At 41.2% G+C, this 22,627-nt stretch overlaps 1 protein-coding gene across 3 annotated transcripts in view; it reads left to right on the top strand.

Annotated features, from left to right (window-relative positions):
- The window catches only part of dnai2b (dynein, axonemal, intermediate chain 2b), a 61,678-nt gene that overhangs the window by 13,357 nt on the left and 25,694 nt on the right, over positions 1 to 22,627 (top strand). For all 3 annotated transcript variants that reach the window (XM_068058710.1, XM_068058708.1, XM_068058709.1), the window contains exons 6-9: positions 2,583 to 2,696; positions 5,082 to 5,221; positions 12,777 to 12,899; positions 14,394 to 14,617. In XM_068058710.1, the coding sequence (XP_067914811.1) occupies positions 2,583 to 2,696; positions 5,082 to 5,221; positions 12,777 to 12,899; positions 14,394 to 14,617 (601 nt within the window). The remainder of the gene's footprint in view (positions 1 to 2,582; positions 2,697 to 5,081; positions 5,222 to 12,776; positions 12,900 to 14,393; positions 14,618 to 22,627) is intronic.

The raw sequence follows: 22,627 nt of genomic DNA, 5'->3' as shown, positions 1-22,627 counted from the left end.
TCGGAGATCTGAGGTGGAACACTGGTTGGGAAGGTGGGAACAGGGGGTTGGGGGGAATAGAGGGAACCATTGCAATTGGTGGAGGGGGTGGTGGGAAAGGGCTGAAGTTCTGGAGGGAAAGGTCGGGATCATGAGGTAAGTTTTTTGGAGGGAGAGGGCAATTAATAAATTGTTCAGTCATTGGGGAGTGGGGGAGGGGATTGAAATTTTTATTAAATATTTGCCTTTAATTTAAGTCCCCTATGACTATAAAAGTTTAAATTAAACTGAAGGGCTGGAAGCCCTTTAAAAATGCACGTCATCGGGGCAGGTGGACCATCCCGGCCATGTAAATGAGCCGCCAGGCTAAATATCGTAGCAGCTCCATGACACACACCTCGCGCACGCGCCACACCATTATTGAAGCTCACAGCCTAAAAACTCAGTCCAATATGTCTTATCACCGTCAATAATCTGTGCACCTAGACTCCAAGGTCCCTCTGTCGCCTCACTTTTTAGAACAATGCCATTAAGCCGACATTGACTCTCCCTATCCCTTTTACCAAAATACATCACATCACACTTCTCTGTATTAAATTCAATCTGCCACTTGTCTGCCCTATCTGCTAGCCTATCTATGTCCTGTTGCAGTCCATTTGTATCATCCTCACTGTTTGGCACACCTCCAAGTTTGGTATCAATGCCAAATTTTGAAATTCTATTCTGTATTCCAATATCCAAGTCATTTATATGTATATAAAAAAGCAGTGGTTCTAGCACTGAACCTTGGGGAACACTGCTGTTTACCCTCCTCCAGTTCAAAAAATAACCACTTACTATGACTCACTGATTTCTGGCCTTAAGCTAATTTTTTTTATCCAAGGTGATACTCCCATTTCAGCCTTTTATGTGGTACTTTGTCAAATGCTTTCTTACAATCCATATAGACAACATCCATTGCATTCCCTTCATCAACCTTCTCTGTTATTTCACCAAAAAATTCAATTAGATTAGTCAAGCACAATCTGCCTTTTTAAATTCTCTGCTAGCTCTCCTTAATTAACTCAAACCTCTCCATGTACTTATTTGGAACTTTGTAACAGTTATTATTAACAGTTAAGTTATTATTCACTAAACCACACAGAGTATTGGAGGGAGCAAGTGTGAAAGACTGTGATAAGTAAATGGTTAAACTGAATCACGTCACTTTAACCAACCACATGTCTAACTGGCATCCCAACTCAAGCAGGTTTCACCAGGTAGTTACAAGTTTGAGTCTTAGTTGTGCTTGGTACTTGAATCAAGAAACCACAATTGACCTGAGCCAAAGCTCAGATGAAGCTACGAAAAGGATGGTAAAAGAAAATCAACCCAATCCTATAAAGCCACAGTGCAACCTTCCACTCTAATAACTCACCCCCTAACTGCACAATGTTCTGTGGGAGGGAGAGAAAAACCTGTGGACAGTTTTTAGGAAAAACTTTTACCAGTGGAGCTTTCTGACCAAGTAAGTTGGATTTCCAATGTAAAACAGCTCCTGTGGAAAAGACACAAAAGGCACCAATGCAGAAGGGTTGAAATCAGAAGGAATTCTTAAAAGGCATTGATCAGTGGGCCATGCAAAATGAAGTTTGAGTGCCTAGTGTTAGCTGTACTGCTTTAAGGCCTGCTAATACTGGAGTTCAGAAATCAGTTGGTCCCCCAAACTATGGAAAGCCAATCTCTAATCACCCATATACTTTGCAGCTTTTCTTCAGAAGTGCTGAGTGCAATATAACTAAAGAACTATTGCAGTATATTTGCAGAATTTTCTACTGGTTGTTGACAATAAACAACGCTCCATGTTCTGAATAATATTACTGATGACAACTTTATTGTTCTTGCCCATAAAGCTAAATGGTATTCGTTTACAAACTTGCAATTTGCCCTTTGTTATATTCTTTAATTTATGTTTTTTTATCTCTTGTCTCAATTGTTGGGCTGTCTTCTGTATTGATTAACTTCAGATTGAAAATTACGGTATATTTATAACAGTGTGAGATCACTGCCATAAAACCAGTGTGTAGGTTGCACTGGTGTAAAAGCCACATCCATAACTTCTAGAATGAGGAGCAAAATGTCAGAAATTAGACCATAACTTGTCACCCCAGGAACGTAGATCAGAAAACCTGTGTGAAGGTGACAGTCCTGTATCGAGTTTCAAATTATGTCAAGCCAGTTGTGTGTGTTTTTGGTATCTTTTTCTCCTTTTGCTTTGTATATTTTAGTCGCAGTCTTACATGTCATCCCCTGGTGAGCAAGGGACCTTCCAGGGTCCTGTCTTTGCCGCTAACTTGCCTCGAGTAGGTATGCAAATGTGTCCTGGGATGATCATGACACAGCCTTTTGTTTTTTCCTTCCCGGGCACAAGTACCAGATCATTTGTCCCCATGATATAGTTCTGAATGGAAAAAGATCACTCTTAAATAATTCTATAGTTTACCTAAGAAATGGGTGGTATATGACCTCTTATGCTGCTAACTAGAGCTAATTCCAAATTATAATTCTGTGATCCAGTTCTTATGTTAGAGAAATCTGTACTTAATCCCATTTTGTTTCCATAGAAAATCCAAATAAGCATGAAATGGTGATTAAGCCGGTATCTCCTCTTGTGTGTCTGGAGTACAACCCCAAAGATTCACACATTCTGGCTGGTGGCTGTTACAATGGACAGATGGGTCAGTGACTGAATAATATTATACAAGTGTGCCAAACCTTGCAATATTCAACAATGTTGAAATATTAATTATTCTACAATTAATAGAAATCATATAACTCACAGATTGATACAAGAATTTCTGTTTCCGTCTAGAAAGTCATAAAAGTTTTTTCAGCAACTTTGTATGAACTGTACTTGGAAACAAAATATTTTAATTCTTGTGAGAAAGATGGGCCGATTGTCATTGAGGGGGATGTCAACTGTGATATAATTCCGTGAAGCATTTCATAAGCTGCGAACAGCTTTATTCTAATAACAAATTCCCTTTTCTTAAATAAAATTGAATAACAAACATGGAAATAAAGGCATTGAAAAAGTATGGTCAAACTAACAATAATAACATTCTTAACAGTCAAGCAATATAATTCCTGCAAGTAGAGTGAAGGATTCAGCAAAAGTAATGATAAACATGTAAGGATAGATGCTGAAAACTGAAGGGAAAAATTAGGCCAAGATAAAAAAGAAATCCTTAACGTTCAAGATTATATTCTCTGGAGTTTAGAAAAATGAGAAGTGAACTCATTGAGAGGTATAAAATTCTTAGAGGACTTGACAGGCTAGATGCTGAGAGGTTGTTTCCCCTTGCTGAGGAGTCTTGAGCTAGGGATCATTGATTCAATACAAGGGGACTGAGGACTTTAGGACTGAGAGGAGAAATTTCTTCACGCAAAGGTTTGTGAATCTTTGGAATTCTGTACCACAGAGGGCTGTGGATGCTCAGTCATTGAGTAAATTCAAGACTGAGTTCAATAGATTTTGGGACACCAATGGAATCAAGGGATTGGAGGTGGGCGGAACAGTGAAGTTGTTGTACTAATTCTGCCACAATCTTGTTGAATGGCGGAGCAGACTGGAGTGCTTGCCTTCTTATATAAGGCAGAAGCTCCTTCAATTGCTGTGTCCAGATTTTCTAAAGAGTTTCAACCGATTTGTAATGAAGTATGATCTGAGCCAAAAACATTCTCTTAAATGGTATTTACTAACTGAGTTAGGGAGCTGCAGATTATTTTTAAGGGAATATTTACCATGATGTACCTTTCACATAAATAGTTTGATCTTATTTCAGTTAAGGATGCAGAGATTGCACAAGGGCTGTTTTACGTAACTGTCACGAACATGTTCATTGCAGAACTAAATAGTAACTCTGCTGGTGGTAGCTTCATTTATGGAACAACAACATGATGTAAGATCAAAACAGAAAATGCTGGAAATACTCAGCAGGTCAGGCAGCATCTATGGAGAGAGAATCAGAGCTAACGGGCTGGATTTTGTGGAGGGGGTGGGACTGGCAGCCTTTTCGAGCCCCTTTCCTTCCACCCCGGCACAATCCTCTGTTATTCCGAAGGCAAAGTTTCCAGCACCGGGATCTCCATCCCTTTAAAGAAGGGGATCTGCGTCCAAGAGCTGCCAGCAGCTCAGCAGTATCGGCAGCGTCACCGGGAGTCGTGGCCACTGCTGGTACTGCAGAGGCCTTGGACCCAGGTTGACTGCTGGAACCCCAAACCTCGGGTAAGTGAGGTGCGGTTGCCAGGACCAGGCCGGAAGGCCATGGCAAGGGGGTATGGGGGTGGTGGGGGTGTTGGTCATAATGTTCAGGGGAATGGAGGTCCTGGGAGGTGCATTGTTTCCCTGACCGGGCCCTCCATGGGCCACAGATTGTCTTCAGAGGAGGACCCCCACCCCTCCCCCAAAGCCCGCAGGAGGGCACCATTTTACAAGTCGCCCACCCCGCATGGCGGAGGCCCTCCCCACCGCTGGTTAAATCCCAGTGGCGGGGGGGAAGAGGCCCTTAATTGTCCGTTAATAGGCCACCTGAGAGCCTCATTGGCCTCTGGTCAGGAAGGCCATTGTTGGCCCACACTGCCCCCGGGAAAATTGCTTGGCGACAGCCCCTCTGCCCCCCACCCCCCGCCTCCCGTCGCGATTCTATGGGCTCACCCCCACCAGCCTCCACCCTCACCTCAATGAGGCCCATAAAATCCAACCCAACTTTTCAGGCCAATAACCTTTCATCTGAACCTGATGTGAGAATACCTTCTTCCTTAATTTTTATATTTCTAGAAGAAGTGTCAATTAACCAAAATGCTGTGTTATGACTCATTTGAGCTGTCAAGTGGAATTGAAATTGTATGATCAGGAAAGAGCAAATCATTTTCACTGAGGGCAGAGTAGGCTAGGATAAAATATTGAGGACTGTATGATTTCCAAAAAAGCACAGAACAATAATAGCTTGCATGGAAAGTTGGTTCACACAGCTATTACAAAACTAACATCAATGGGCATTCTCCAGCACTAAAACATTAGCAGTTTTGCTAAAGACCTACATTTTATTTCTGATGTATAGGGTACTGGGATACACGAAAAGGAGGTCAGGCAGTTGAAATGCCAGCAGTTGAACTTGGTCATCGGGATCCTGTGTATAAGATCATTTGGTTACAATCTAAAACTGGAACGGATTGTTTTTCTGCTTCTACTGATGGACAGGTAACTGCAGAATGAAAAGAAAAAATGTACTTCATGTATTTCATTGTTTGTAGTGACAGGCAATTCAGATTACAACTGGATTGGTTCGGAAACCAGTCTGGAAAGCGAAGGATGAAAGAGAACAGGGAGGAGCTCCTGCTAAAAGAGTATCAGGATCTAGGAGCTAAATAGGACCTCAAGGGTAGAAATCTCATGCTTATTATCTGTGAATTAGCATAGGGACAAGCAGATCTGGAAAGTGAACCTGTTGCTGAAAGATTGGTTTAGGAAAGAGGAGTTCCATTTCGTGGGACACCGGCACCTGTACTGGGGCCGGAAGGACCTGTACCAGTGCGATGGGATGCACCTGAATTGGGCTGGGACCAAGGTCCTAGATGAAAAGATAAATAGGACTATAGAAAGGACTTTAAACCAAGAAAGGGGCGGGGGAAGATGAGAAGAGGGTGGGTGTGGGGAGAGTTCAACTAGAAATAATGGTAAAACTGATGACATAAAAATAAGAGAGAGAAGGAATGAGTGCAAAAGGGTCTTAATAAACCAACTTCAGTTAATAGTGTTGGAATTACTAATATATGACAAGGTTGTCCAACCTTTTTGCTTGTGGGGGAGCACAATACAATTTTTGTCTTACGTCAGGGGCTGGTGAGACACTTTCGGAAAGATAAAGGCATTAAAAATTTATCTTACTATTGATCAAAACAACAACAAATTTGCAATTTTGTGAAGAAGCTTTAAATGAGAAGATTAATTTATTGACTTACTTTCTCATCACTATGTTGGACACTCAGTTAGTGAGATACCTGGCATCATTTTGCTTGCACAATTGGGTCAATGTTTGCCCGCCCACTTCTTGTAGCGATGTGGTGTATCCTATGTCCATCTCTCAGGAGTGATCTTGATCACTGTCTCTCTCTGTCTCTCTCTCTGCACCCCCGTCTCTCTCTCTCCCTCTCTGTCCACTCGCTCTCTCTCTCTCTCTCTCTGTCCCCCCTCCCGTCTCTCTCTGCCCCCCTCTCTCTCTCTCTGCCCCCCTCTCTCTCTCTCTGCCCCACTTTCTCTCTCTCTGCCCCCCTCTCTCTATCTCTCTGCCCCCCTCTCTCTATCTCTCTGCCCCCCTCTCTCTATCTCTCTGCCCCCCTCTCTCTCTCTCTGCCCCCCTCTCCCTCTCTCTGCCCCCCTCTCCCTCTCTCTGCCCCCTCCCTCTCTCTCTCACTCTCTCTCTCTGACAGTTGTAGGGAGCGGGAGTGCTCAGCACAGCAGCTTTGTGGTTGGTCAGTTTTTTTTTAAATCGCGCTGTCAGTTTCGGAGCTGACTGGTGCTGGGAGTGGGAAACAGCTGTTTCCCAACCGGACAGATTTTGGATTTTCTGGTGGCCTTTTAAAAAGAAAAGTCAGAACCTTCTGGAATACCCCAAATCTGTCTGATGTTGGGAAACTGCTGTTCCTGCACCCAGCACCTGTCAGCTGTGAAACTGACAGAGCGATGTTTTTAAAAAGCCAGTCTGAAAGAAGAAGCCAATGGAAAATTTCTCATCTCTGAAATATATCCGCGGGCAGGATGGAAACCTTTGGCGGGTCGGAACCTGGCCTGTGGGCCATATATTGGACAACCAGATATATCGCATCTTAATAGAACAAGAATGTTAAAAAAATGAAAAGTTGTAATAAGTTAAAAACTGCACATCACGGGGCATGTTAACCAAATCAGAGTTCTTTACACAAATGCACATTGCTTCTAATTCACTGGCTTTATTTGTTATGCATAGATTCAGCTCAAAGGGTACATCGCAGTAGTCATTGTAGAGACCTGGCTACAAGCTGGGCATGAATGGGAGCTTAATAATCCATTTAGAAAGGACAGTGAAATAGGGAAAGGAGGAGGAGTAACAATATTGCAAAAGGACAATATTTCAGTATTTGAAAGAAATGATAGTAAGGATGTGCAGGCAGTAGAAATGCTTTGGATGGAATTAAGAAACAGTAAAGGAGGCAAGAGTAAGGTGGGAATTATCTACAAACCTTCTGGCAGCAGTGTTGTAGTAGCAGGATGTATAAATATGGAGATCAGAGAAACAGGTAGTAAAGGCAAAGCAATTATAGTGGGAGATTTTAATTTTCACGTAGATTGAGAGATGCAAAATAGTTGTAAGGCAATAAATTTCTAGAGTGTATCCAGAACAGTTTTCTGAATCAGTATGTTTTAGAACTGACACAGGGATAGACCATACTAGATTTAACAATTTGTAATGAGCCACAATTAGTTAATTAATCTGACAGTAAGGGAACATCTTGCAAAAAGTGACCATAACATGTTAGAATTTGACATGTGAGTTTGAGAAGGAAAAAGATCACGTGCAAATCAAGGTTTTAAGATTGAGACGTAAACTGAATATGTTAAACTAGGCTGTACTCTTAACAGTAAGGCTACAAGAAAACAGTGGGAGGTTTAATGCAGTACAAGACCAATACATACCCCATAAAAGCAAAAGTTCCACTTGGACAGTCAGGCAACAATGATTAACATATGAGATAAGACAGTCGATAAGACTGAAAGAAAAGGCTGACATAAGTGCCAAGAAAAGTGGTAATCCAGCAGACTAGCAGAAATATAGAAAGCAACAAAGGGATACAAAGAAAATATTATGAACTGCAAAAAGGGAATGCGGAAAAAAGCTTGCAAGTCATATAAAAAACAGTAGTAAAAATTTTTATAAATCTGTTCAGAGTAAGAGAGTGACTAATGAAGATACGGGCCCATTAAAGGCAGATGTCGGTGATGCTGTAATAGACAACAAGATAAACAAGTATTAAACAAGTACTTTGTATCTGTTTTCACAGTAGAGGAGGATAAAATATCAGTTTTATGCAATTTTGTCTGATTACCCTTTAGTGCTTCGCACCTTTTTACTACATTAAAGGCTATTGTCATGCAGGCCCCCACCTGCCAAGAATGAGGCACACATTATTTCTCCACATCAACATTAAAACTTAAAATTGCTGCTGGGACAAAAAGAGGACCTATCACAAGGAATTGCCAGGCCCCTCGCCGGAAAGACCTTTTTTGCAGGGGCCACTCCCTGCTCTAATTTAATCCACAATGGACTTTTGATTACCAGACGTTAACCAGAGGCTAGCATTCCAGGTTAACTGCTAAGCTGGCCAAATACACAAACAGACATGGTCAGACCAGTTTAGTCACATGACTGACTTTTGGAGTTTTTTTGAATTTGAACTTGCCATGGGGTATTTGAACTCAGAAAACTGTTTGCTCCTGGACTGAAAAGATCTCTCTCCTGTCTACTTTCATCTCTTTCTCCTGGAACAGAAGACCCATTGAAGACACATGAACCCCAAGAGAGAAAAGTCTCCTACAGTGAACAAGATTTAAGCAGAATACAGGGCCCCAATGAAAAGCAAGACTACTTACAAAAGGACTACAGTGAGCTTGAAGCACAGTAAACAAAAAGCTTTTCTGATATTGCCTCAAACCTCTCTATTTTTCTTCTCTTTTCTGTCCCTATTTGCATGTGCGTATCGCGTGTGCATGCTAGCGTGGACGCGTCGTATATCCGCAGGCGTTAACCGAATTAGAGTTTAAGTTTAAGTTTGAATAAAATTCACTTTTCTTCTTTAAACCTAAGAAAACCTATTTATGCTAATTTCTTTGCCTTATACTTGGAAAGTGGTGAACAAGGATTCACCAAGGGGGAGCTCAAAACACAATGTGTTTAAAATTAAAATCCTGTTACAATAAGACCAAGTGAAGGCTGAAAGAGACCCTCAGACACCTTTCTCACCTACAAGTTGTTGTTGTTAGTCATAATCTTTCACGTCTCTCTTGCTTCAGAATTGTGCCATTAGCTTCGACATTTACTAATGTCACTCCACCTTTCCAATTATGATATTTGGCATGAGAATAGACATCGATTATAAAGTCCCAATTTTTCCTACAATCTCTCCTTTTCTTTCTTTTCTTTTCTTTTGGGCCTCCTTATCTCGAGAGACAATGGATACGCACCTGGAGGTGGTCAGTGGTTTGTGAAGCAGCGCCTGGAGTGGCTATAAAGGCCAATTCTGGAGTGACAGGCTCTTCCACAGGTGCTGCAGAGAAATTTGTTTGTCGGGGCTGTTGCACAGTTGGCTCTCCCCTTGCGCCTCTGTCTTTTTTCCTGCCAACTACTAAGTCTCTTCGACTCGCCACAATTTAGCCCTCTCTTTATGGCTGCCCGCCAGCTCTGGCGAATGCTGGCAACTGACTCCCATGACTTGTGATCAATGTCACACGATTTCATGTCGCGTTTGCAGACGTTTTTATAGCGGAGACATGGACGGCCGGTGGGTCTGATACCAGTGGCGAGCTCGCTGTACAATGTGTCTTTGGGGATCCTGCCATCTTCCATGCGGCTCACATGGCCAAGCCATCTCAAACGCCGCTGACTCAGTAGTGTGTATAAGCTGGGGGTGTTGGCCGCTTCAAGGACTTCTGTGTTGGAGATATAGTCCTGCCACCTGCAATCTCTCCAATTGCTCTGAAAAACAGACCAATTCATATTTTGACCACTCTTGCTGTCATTTTGAACTTAAGTCTAATCCTCTCTCTCTCCACTCAGAAAAAAATGCTTTTGATCAAAGGATATGCTATGCACATCTGAAGAAATCATGATGTTTCTTAGCCTAAAGATTTGCATACAGGGGGTGAATTTCCATGTGCCATTTTTAGACCAAGGGATAAGGTTTTGTGCTTGCTGATGGTCTGAAGAGGTACTTACATGAGAGTTTCCTGGGTCAACTCATTTCCTTATCCATTGGAGTAGCAACTGACGTAAATCCCGACTAAAATGGTTGTAATTTGCCATCGCTGCTTAAAATGAGGCTGTGCCATAAAGGTTGAGTGCAGAGGTTGCCTTTGGATCCACAGAGAGAGCAGTGCAGACTGGTGAGCATGGCTACAGATGAGTATAAAGTGGCGAGAGGGCTGCCCGATGGCTTCTTTGGTGAAGTGCACACATATACTTGTTTCTTCTGTGAAATCCTCATGTGATCTTTGCAGCTTGTATGTAATCAGTGGGGTTGGTGGAATGGTATCTGGTGAGCAGCTCCTTCCTTAAGTGTTGCCAAGCTTTCATTAGTTCTGTTCTATTCTGCTGCTCTTCCTCCATGAAAATGGCATACATGGGAATACCCGTAGGGAATGCCACATCTGCTCCTGAGAAACCCTTGGTATGGGTGGGGGGGAGGGGTGTGGGGGTTGAAAATCTGCTGATGCCCTGACCCTGTCAGAAGCTGTAAAAGTACAGATATGTACAAACAAAATGGCACACAGTATTTCTCAACTGCAGAAATCACTATTGAGTCTCTCCACACTCTTTAGGCTGAGAAACTCCTCACTTCTGGCTCTCTCAGCTGATGCGGGCAGCAACTCCGCCTTATAATTATTCTGCGTTACCCTGAGTGCATTGCAAATGCAAAAGCTGTAAACTTGGAGCTGCAGCTCCAATGGCCCTCATTACAATATATGTCAATGACAGCACTGAAGACTTGGGCAGTGCAGTGCTTTTGTAGTGGAAATGGCTTCTGCCCAATTTTATGCCACAGAAAGGTACTTGCCCCAATTGTGCACTGGAAATATGCAAAAAAGCAAAGAAATTCACTCCTGCAGTTTTTAAATCACAAGAGCTTTTTAATGTGCTTCATTCATGAGACAGTTCCTCAAATGGTTTGACATACATTCTTATGCTACACCTATAATGACGTTTCAGGATATTTGCTGAGAGAAAAAGGAGAGGCTGTATACGCACTAAAAGTTTGTGGAGGCAAAACAGGAGCATCTATGGCAACAAAATAGAGAACTTTGGGTGTTCTGAATCACAACCGAGAAAGCAGGGCATGATGTCAAATTTGTTGTTTTACATTAAAATTCAATAGCTATAAATAATAGATATTATAGAAAGAAATTTCAAGACAGAGATTGATAGATTTCTAGATATTAAAGGGATCATGGGATATGGGGATAGCGCGGGAAAATGACATTGAGGTAAAAGATCAGCTGTGATCTAGTTCAGTGGTGGAGCAGCCTTAAGGGGCCTACTCCTCCTATTTCCTATGTTCCTATGAAAATTGATTAACTTGCAAGAACTATTTTGTACACTATAAGCAGTTTATAAAACCTGACAGAAATCAGAATGATGACCACCCATGTGAGAAAAAAATTGTAATTAACACATGAAATGCACGATAAAAAAAACTTCCTACTTCATTCAACATTAACACCCGTTGAAGAGGTAAGGGTGGTTACAAGATACAAACTCTGCATCCTGCCAGAACAGTAAACATAAAAAAGAAAGACTTCATGTTTCAGAAAAATGAAACCCTATTTTCAAATCATATTTTCATTAGTGTATTGTTATTGCACACACAGTAGCAAAAGGTTAGTATAGGTTAGAAATTACTGTTGCTGATATATGAATGCAGACACATTTATATGACTTCCTCTGTCCATTATTTTAACCGAGATATTAACCTCTTTATTATCACCAACAGTTATTTCTAGCCTTGTATTTTTCAAAATATACAGGTTAAGTAGGTCAGACTGGAAGGAAGCCTGATGTTTTGTTGCAGATGATTCCCTGCTTTGTTATTCTGTCAGTCTGTCTCAGTGCAACCAAGCTGGAATAGCAGGGACTGTTAAAACATTCAAAGAGCTGCACATCAGCAAGAAAAGAGCACTATTCAGCACATGAACCAATTGTTGATTATTCTGGCGTAGAGCGAGATTTCCTCAGCATATGACCTAAGCTGTACCTGACCTGGAAGTGCTTAATGCAGAACCCAGGCAGTCAGAATGGAAAATATTCAATTTCTGAGCCCTGGCATGCTATAAGTTATTGAATGCACACAGGTCTGTAGCATGCTTCTATCATTACCGAATATCCCAATTGCAGCTTTGAGTAGCCTTGATCAACTGACAGCCCTAAAATACCTTCCCAACTTGAGCGTACTTTTTTCATGAAATTGTACTCATTGTAAATGCACAATTATTATAGGAATTTACTATAAAACTCTCCCCATTTTCATTTGATCTCATGGTAAGCACTTCATGGGCAGAAATAACCAGTCCTCTCAGGTTGGTAAAAGATCCCATGGCACTATTTGACGAAGAGCAAGGGAGATCTGCCAGTGTCCTGGCCAACATTTATCCCTCACTAACACCACCAAAAAATAATTATCAGGTCATTATCTCATTGCTGGGACATTGCGCATAAACTGGCTGCCTTGTTTTCCTTCATTATAATAATGAGTGCATTTGAATAGTACTTTATTGGCTATGAAGCACTTTGGGATGACCTGAGGTGGTGAAAAGTGATATATAAATCCAAGTTCTTTCTATAGTAGCATCAAAACTTTGTTTTTGATATACTTGTTCTACATGTACATTTTCTCAGTTTAAGTTAATTTTGGGGGCAAAATATTGCTAAATCAAAAGCATAGTTTATTAATGGTTAAATATGTCATCCAGTGGTAAGAGCAGGAATGTGACAGTGTGGTCTAATGTCTAGGTGCTGTGGTGGGATATCCGGAAAATGAGTGAACCGGTAGAGAGACTCATCCTGGATGTTACGAAGAAAGACAATCCTGATATTGCACACGGAGCCGTTTCACTGGAGTTTGAAACCACCATGGTAATTAGTTACTTGCTATAATGGGTGCCTTGTGTTAAAACCATGTTGTGTCACAAATTCCACCAGCAATGAAGTAAATGTGCTTGTTTAAAATAGCAGTTCTCACTTAGGGGGAAGATTGGAATATTGAAGCAGAGATGAGAGCTTTGCGAAGAGGGATGGTGGAAGGGAAGCAGTTGGGTTACCTGGGCTTTTTATTTTACGTACCTCATATGAAATGATTTCATGTCGCATTAGTAGAAGTGTGGTGGCAGCTTGCTTTGTCTACCAAGGGAATGATGTGTATCATCGGAGAGCTAAGAAGAGAAAATAACTGTCAAAAATAAGTTGGGATGATATTAATATAAAAGCAAAATACTGCGGATGCAGGAAATCTGAAATAAAAACAAGAAATGCTGGAAATACTCAGCAGGTCTGGCAGCATCTGCGGAGAGAGAAGCAGACTTAACGTTTCAGGTCAGTGACCCTTCTTCAGAAGAAGGGTCACGAACCTGAAACGTTAACTCTGCTTCTCTCTCCACAGATGCTGCCAGACCTGCTGAGTATTTCAAGCATTTCTTGTTTTTATTTGGGATGATATTAACCCTGTTTCAGTGCATTGCAAATAGACAAGTCAAATTTTAATCTTTTGCTTATTTGTAAACATATTCAACTCTTTCTGCGAATGAGTCACTTAGGAGCATGCAGCCAAATTACCCTGTTTTCAAGCTGCAGATGAATGCATGAACAGGAGTGTTTGCATAAGGGAATTAAACAGAAAATTGGGAAAATCAAAAGCATCAGATTTTTACAGATATTAAATGGGCAGCAATGGAATGCACATTTCTGCAAACTGTAGTAACTCATTCATATGCGGAGTTTATCCTGTTCTTCAGCTGTGCGAAAGAGGAATGTCAGAAATGTATGAATTCTACTAGCATGAAGGCATGGGCATAAGCAAGTACAAATTCTTCAAACATGACTTGTAGAATTAGGCTGCTTTTCTATATTTGAAACTGATTAGTTCTACTATCTTGTCGTATTAATTAGTCTGGTGCTATGAATGAATGTTTTTCCCCTTCTGGGTTAGGACTGGTTTGATAAGTATAAGTCCTTCTGCCTGCTAATTCAAAGTACAGTTTGTATTTGGAAAGTTATTTACATATTTTAATGCTATAAAACTACAGCATGAGCTGCAATAGGGTGCAAAATCAGCTAATGAAGAAAGCATTAAGCTCTTCAAGTTGTCCAATTCCGATTATCTGGTAGCACTAAATTTCCATTTTGCTTTTCTACTTAAGTTGCTTAACTTTCTTTTAAATGCAAAGAACAATTTCACATTATTCGGAGTAAGCTGTAAAGAATGATGTCCGATATTCTTACCATAATTCTTTTATTTTATCATTGGATCTGATCTGGTTAATTTTGAAGATTAGAAACCTCTATTTAAGTTTGATGAAACTTATGTCTTAACTAATTGTTATTGTGTTCAATAATTGTGGTTTGCCTCTACAGCCAACCAAGTTTATGGTAGGGACAGAACAAGGTGTTATAATATTGGGGAATCGAAAGGGAAAATTACCAGCTGAGAAGATTGTGTCCATCTTTACTGGCCATCACGGTCCAGTCTATGCTGTGCAGAGAAACCCATTTTACCCAAAGTACTTTCTAACAGTTGGGGACTGGACGGCCAGAATTTGGTCTGAGGAGATCAGGGACTCATCCATCATATGGACTAAGTGAGTAAAATGTATATTATGGAATAATCGAAAAAGAAAACATAAGCTCTGATAATTGTATTTGTACTTAAAATATTGCAAATTTACTGATGTCTTTGTGATATAATAACTCATGCAAAAGATCATCAGACTGAAATTCCATGGGAGGTTCCACCAAATTCACAAGTAACCTTGGTAGGAGACCAGCAGAGGCATGGTTGCATCAGGTCTTCATTGTCTGTTTCTTGGGTGACTTGTAAAGGACAGAGCCTCCATCTGTATCTTAAAAGAGAAATGATGGTCAGGGAACAGGGCCAGGGACTCCCTAAGCAGAGAGTTCCCATTCTTGAGCCTTGAAGAAAACCTGGCTTGTTAGTGTGGATATTGTTAGAGTGGAATTGACTAAAATGAACCACTCAATGCTCAGGTCTGTTCCAATCGTCAAAAGGTTTATTTTACACCAGTGAGGAGTAAGATGCTGGGCTTACCATGTGCTTCTCCACTGAACAAAGGCAAATCCACAACAGATATAGTTAGTCAGCCCATCCCGGCTGGACACAATCCGATCATAACGGTTATTGTTTGCATACATTACATTTATTACCAATAAAATTACGAATTAGGTATCATGTGGTTGTGGGGATAGCTCGTGGTACGCCCCTGACCATCTCAGGATGTTTATCAGGCCCCCTTATCAACTATCCTTAAGTCTTCACAATGAATCTTTCTACCTCTGTCAGGCCTGCTTTCCTAGCTGCTTTGTGCAGTCTGCATTTAGACAGAGCAGCTGTCTTATGCACTGATATGAGGGGACTTCTTTGGTTAGCCTAAATGCCTGTGCTAAGCAGTACCATGCTCAAGGCTGCAAGCTAACTAACTTGTCCCACAATGCCTTGGGTAAATACTCCATTTTGTAACAATATGTGGCTACGCTTTCATCTTGTATATATGTGTATATTTATTTAGCTGCATCGGCCAAAATGTTCCCCCTACAATATAATGCTCTCCACAAGGGTGTACCCACCAGTGAGGTCCAGACTAGGCTGATTGCTGGACTAACAAATTGTTCAACTGTAAATTCAAAAATTTATTCTAGATTGGCCCCCTTGCTGAACAGGCCAGTAGGATAGTGACCAGGATAGGGAAAGAGAGTTGACTACCTGGGCAACTCCATCCTCCACGGGCAGGCAGTATGTGCTAGACATTCCGGCAACTACTCACAGATAGCTGCCAGAGTTATACCAAAAATAATGCTTGTACCCACCACCCCCATGCTAATGAGATGTCTTCCCATTGATCCCACAAATTCTGACAGAACCAATACATGCTGGAGGACACACCCAGGCGTGATCCTAGTATATCTGTGAAGAATGCAACCTGAGGAATTTCAGGCTTATTATATTGGTCCTTCACATTACAGGGTTCCACTTTTTTCAAAGAGGATTCCAAGTTTTTTCAGCTGGTACGGTGTAGGTTGGTTGACCACTCTTTTATGCCTGGCTCCACTTGCCTGAAATTCACCAATACCAAGCTGGTTTTGCCTAAGCTTGTTAATTGTATATCAATTGTGTTTAATTATATGCAGGTGGAGGGTATTAATCAGGGTTTCACTTGAGCACATATAAAGAGGCACTTACTGAAACAATGTTGTGGTTGAGTTTGGAGTTGTATGCTTATAATGTTTCACTCTATAAATAAGTGTTAGACTGAGTTAAGATTGGCTGCAGTACTATCGTTCACCAACTGGCTTTCTGGAGGGTAACAAAGCTGAAACTGGGAATTGTTGTGTCGGATTGTGCTAATTCTCTTAATTCTGGCCATCATCTACAGGCACATACAGACAGATTGGTACCAACAAGCTCTTCTCTATTCACTTGCCTGACTCCCTCAGTTCACTTTTATGATGAACTCAGCCGCACACAATGGATTATAACTGTTTGAGATATTTCTACACACCAAGAAACCCAGATAGATTTAACAGACCCCTCTGTCATACTGGAATGACAGTTCATGAAACAATAAAGTGTGACCAATATAACACTTGGAACTAGTAAAACTTCCAGGCAATGTGGTATTGTGTCACTCATATATAAGTATATGATTGGCTGGAGTTGATCATATGACCAACTCACTTGGGTCCTTTCAGCCATAACTAACAGGTCTGTCAGGCCCTCACCCATTCTTCGCAGAACCTATTGTTGTCCTCCCACCCTTACCCATTGATTTCACCTACTACTGCTGCCACTGCAATCCTATTGCGACTATTACTTTCTCTTCTCCCATTATCAGATATAGTCTACTACTCCCTGAGAGCAACATTATCCAGATCCTGTGTAATTTTAACAGAAAATTGGCCGAAACCCTGGAGAAATGGCATAAGCAGCTGTTTACACTAGATTTTCAGAGTTTCTGCTAATCTTCCACCAAAGTTGCAGTGTGATTGTGGATATATATACATATATGATATTTTATATCTATATTTCTGTATGTAGCTTCATATTTAGCAGTGCCATGGGAGATCTTCTAACATAAAAGATCTTCTTGTATGTAAACATTCAAAATGGCTGGAAAACCTTCCTGAGCGATAAATAAATAAACAGCTATCGCCTCACATTACAATTCTGTGCTCAGAAGGGGTTGGACATGGGGAGATCGTTGAGCTTCACTTGAACCTTAATATATATTTTGCTTGTTTCTTGTGGCTAATGTAACTTTCTAGGATAATATTTAAGTTAACCCATGTTAGGCAAGTACAGTAATATGCTTGGCACAAAATTATATTAATTTATGATTTTGATGAATTATTTGTGGAACTTAAAACAATTTGGTAAGAATATTTAGTTGTGAAATTTCCAAAGTATGAAAATATATTTTTAATTGCTTCAATTTGCTGTAGATTGTAGAAGTAATTTAAGTCCAGCAGTGTGTTGTGACTGTACTGTAAATCGTAAAGCTACCCTCATGCAAAAGGAAATTAAACCTACCAAAGGGAGTCTCACTGACAGCGATGGAGACAGGAATTGGTTTGCAATTTTGCATTCTAATTTTTGCTCACTTAGCACAAACCGAGTAATGCACAATCACAGTATGTAGATACTGCCCACCAGATGGTGCTAGTGTACTGTGTAACCACTCCAGCTGTCTCTTGGAGCAGGAATAAAGGCCGGCTCGGGTCTGCAAATGAAACCCGACCCGAGCCCGAGAGAACCACATCCGACCCCGAGGCCGGCCCGGCCCAAGTCCTTTCACTTTTTTCCGTGCCTGACCCTACACGACCATCAGTTAACCTAGCTTCCATTTTCCACTTTGTTGCTTATCTGCACAAGCTTAAAAAAACTGTAACTAAACAACATTTCAAGTCCAAAAAGTACATTAACATTGGAGCCACTTACCAGAGGTGGTGATAGAGTGTGTTCGACGCGGCCCGACCCGACCTGAGCCCGAATGCTGGACCTGGAAGTGCAACCCGACCTGACCTGCACCCGACACATGTCTGGTCCCATCGGGTTCGGGTTGGGTAACCATGCTTCAGCAGGAATCGCTTTCTTCAGCGCTGCAGCTCTCTATTATACAGAGGTGGATCTGTCAGAATTTATATCACAATGTAAACCCCAAATAACTTCCTTTCAATTGAACCTCTGCATTAGCTCATTTAATACAATGTCTAGACTTCAACATTAATATATGACTGTGTTATTTGGTGTGGAGATGGCTGAATTGCACAAACTTATGACAGAGACGTTTTATTTGTTTGCACCAACCATGTTTTCGTGCTTGGCCTTTTTAACCCTTTTAGTATGGAAGACAGATTTTTATTTGTTGTATATAAATAAAAGTTACCTAAGCATAAGCCAAATGGGATGTCATGCATCAGAGCTGCACCACTTCATACCAAGGTATGGTCTTATATTCACTCTTCATGATCTCAGCTTTGTAATTTTGTCGGTGTGAAGCATAAGTTCGATGACCCCGACACAGGGCGATGAATTATTGGTGGGTAAGACAAACCAAGCCCCATCTCATCCTCTTCCGGGGGCCTTTTCAGAAGAGATGGAAAAATAAATCAGCAAGTACATAATCTGATTTTCTGATTTTATCTTGGCATTGTCAGTAATATGCGAGCATATTGCTTTTCTGCCAGAGATCTGTAATGGCTAAACAATGATATAAAGTAATCTTGAAGGGGAGATTGTGAAACAAGAAGAATATATTCAGTGGACTACTCGTAAATATTTTCATATTTTACCCACTTGTAGACTAATCTGTTTTTCGCCAAACTAATGTTATTTCTTATCTAAACATTATTTTTATAGTTTATTTCCTTTAGATTTTCGTATATTCTGGTAATTAGTAGAATGATCATATAGATTGTAATTGGGTGATTGTTTGGAGTTTCTATTGTAATTTTTAGCTGCAAATATTAATTTATCTTAAATACGTTTGGAGGAACTTCTGACACTTCATGTTGCACACAGGCAATTGGGCTTGATTATATTTTTCTTACATATTTTCTCTTTGTGTACTTTAAATTATATTTTGTTTTGTAAGTAGAAATTGGCAAAATATTTAAAGATGCTATCATGCATAATGAATATAAGATAAATGATGGGCACTTTGGGGGGGACATTCAGTTTCAGCAGGAACAGTAGATCGAATGCCTATTAAACATCCCACCCAATTGTTCTTTGCATTGACTTCAGTGGGAGTGAGGATTAGGTGGTGTGTATAACAGACAGCTGATCAGTCATCTGTTTTGCACCATCGCCAAAGTTGAATTTTAGCCCCATGATACTCATCCAATGGATACACCAAACTGCCTGCCATGTACATTATAGCATTGGGGTATATTTTATTCCATTTACTGGTTTTAGTAAGTGGAATCACTCTAACGTTCAAGTAGACTCACTCTAACTTGCAATTGCACTATCATTAGCCTACAAGGGAACAATGTAGCCTATGGCATCTACCTGATATTTTGGTACCTATATCAGAGGATAAACAAGAGGCCTGTTTCACCTTACACCACTGCAAATATTTAGCACACTTGGGATCCTTGTACATTCTTCCTCTCTGTGGGGAAATGTCTGGCCTCCACTAGATCCTTCCTCAAGACTACACACTTAACCTTGATAACCTGCTGTTAGAGGAAATGTAGGCAGCAGCCAATATTCCAACACTCTGACACAGCCTCAGAGCAAAAACAGGTAAATTAAATGGGAGGTAACCTACCCAATATTCTTTCCATTAATTTACATAATGGAAAATTGGGCTGGCTGCATTATTGACATGCAGGACCATGAAAATCTACCCCATAGTGTCAATTTACCACCCACATTTGCCCGCTAAGTATCAAATTCAGTGAGTGTTCACATTTTTTTCTTTGCATCCTGATACATTTATGTTTTTTTAAAAAACATAATAAAAGTTAGCAATGAATTTCAATTGATATCTTCACTGGATTGGGGAAGTGACATCATTAGAATTTGTTTTTGGGCATGATTCCATAGTCAGCACACTTTGTCTAAGTGGCATTGTCATCAGAATTCAGCAGTGCCTTTAAGTATGTAACCATGATATTTGTCATGGAAATGTTTGTGCAGTACTGTGTATGTTCTCTGCAGATCAAGGTGAATTATAAATAGTTCTAAATTCTAACAAAGTTTACATTAAAGTGTCCTTTCTTATATATGGAGTGAAAATGGGGCAGTTGCATCACATCTGATGAGTACTGTCAGTTCCATTGTAATGTCACAAAATTAATGTCACATCGTATCACAGAATATAGAAGGTACATATTTAGAAAGCTACAGAATGCATTAATTCCTCTAAGGGTTAATTGCTACCCCTATGCTGATTGCTATCATTCCCATGGTGTCAGTTTACAACTTTCAAACCCTGCCATTTGTAGAACAATGTAGCTGGTCTCTCAGAATAAAAGTCACCATAGTTTTGAATTGTTTGCTCAGGTCACTCACTGTACTGCAAAATTTCTATATGCAGAGACTATGGAATTCTGTAATGGAACCAAGATATTCCAGGAATACAGAGAAATCATTGAAAACAAATATTGAGGGTAATTTTTAGTTTGGGTCCAACAGAAGTAAGTGGAAATGGGGTATGAAGAGAGCGGCTGATCTGCGACCACCTGTTTTGCACCCGTGTTTAAACATAAAATTACCCTATTCTGTATCTGCAGCAAAATTCAGTGCACAAAATGGTGCAATATTTGAAAGTTATCCAAATTCTTTGATGCATACAAATTTAAAATGCATTAAATGGTTGTTGTGCATGTATTACTCTTTAATGGTAATGAAGACTAGAAAAATTATGTCTGATCTAGTCTGGATTGGTTTATTCTCTACAATCCTCACAATTTACATTTCATCTCCAACATCTTAATCTTCTCCAGGGTCTTTGAATGTGTTGTCACTTCCTAGTTCTATGGCCATCAGTCCTGCGAATCACTGATTGAATCTCTCCAGTTCAATTTCCACCCCTACGAAAGCAACCCCAGTGAAAGTCACAAACAATATTCTCTGTGATTGAGAGCATGGTGCATTGTGCCTCCTCATCCTTGCCAACCTTTCTGACTGTGTTCAACATGGTCAGCCACACCTTTTTATGCAGAATGGCGGCGCCAAAAACTGGCCTGCCTGTCCCAGGCCAATCAAGGCCTTAAGTGGCCAGTTAATGGCCATTTAAGGGCCTCCGCCCAGCGCCTCGGGGATTTCACCAACCTGTGCCTGATGGAGGGCCGCCCATGATGCCCCAACTACCCCCAACTCCCAACGTGCCCCTCAGTCCCCCCAAGCGACCACCCTTGCCTTGCCGGGGCCCGACCGATCACCCCTGGCGAGGCCCCAAAAATGTACCTATTCCCAGGGCATCCTTCCTGTTCTTGCTGATACAGTTCCAGTAGTGGCCACCGCTCCCGGTGGCGCTGCTGGGACTGAGAGCTGCCAGCCCGCTGATTGGCCGGCAGCTCCATTAGGCGGGACTTCCTGCCTCAATGAGGTGGAAGTCCCGCCTCACACCACTTAAGGGCCTGGGCACCGTAAAATGTGGTCTGGATCTCCAGGCCAGGCAGAGGCAGGATTGCCACCGACCTTTCAGTCGGTGGATGGCTCCCGTCTGATGAAAGTAAAATTCCGGCCCATATTTCTCCATTTTCTCTGCTACATTATCCAGCTCAGTGAGATATTCCTTGCTTGGTCAAACTCTTACCCATCCGATTGTCTTTAGCAGTGGTTTTACTTTTCACCCCTGCAAGATTAGATCCTTCACAGACTCTCAAGTTACCTTTGGCCCCTCTCTCATCTACAAGGGTAACATCATCTGCAGACATATCCACATGTATGCTGATGACACTTAGCTCTACCTTTCCATTTCTGTTGACCTCTCCACTGTCACTGTGCTATCTGACTGTTTGTGCACCATCCAGCCTTGGATGTACCACATTTTCCACTTGTTGAATGTTCGAAAGTTATCTTCATTAACTCCCACTGCAGGCTTTTCACAGACTCCATCCTCCTTCCTGGCCATTGTCACAGGGTGAACCAGACACTTCATAATCTCAGCATCCTGCTTGATGTAGAGCTGAGCATCTGACCCCATGTCTTCTCCATCACAAAAACTGCTTACTTCCATCTCTGTAACATTGCCCGCCTCTTCCCCACTTCAGCCCAATTCCCATTAAAACCCTTTTCCATGACTTTGTCACCTCTAATCTTGATTACTCCATTACTCTCCTGGCCAGCCTCCCATCCTCCACTCTCCATTAACTACGGCACATCCAAAACACTACTGCCTATATTCTATACCATACTCAGTCCCGTTCATCATTCATCCATCACCCCGTCCTTGCTGACTTAGATTGACTCTGAGATCCCACTGTCTCAAATTTAAAATTATCATCCTTGTGTTTAAATCCCTCCACAGCCTTGTCCCTCCCTTTCTATGTAACCTCCTCCAGCCCTACAAACCCCCACCCTATACAACCACCTGCCCCTTGTACAACAACCACAAACCCCA

The sequence above is a fragment of the Heterodontus francisci genome, chromosome 26, assembly GCF_036365525.1.
Source record: "Heterodontus francisci isolate sHetFra1 chromosome 26, sHetFra1.hap1, whole genome shotgun sequence".
Taxonomy (NCBI): Eukaryota; Metazoa; Chordata; class Chondrichthyes; order Heterodontiformes; family Heterodontidae; genus Heterodontus; species Heterodontus francisci.
This window is presented reverse-complemented; position numbering and strand designations above follow the sequence as displayed.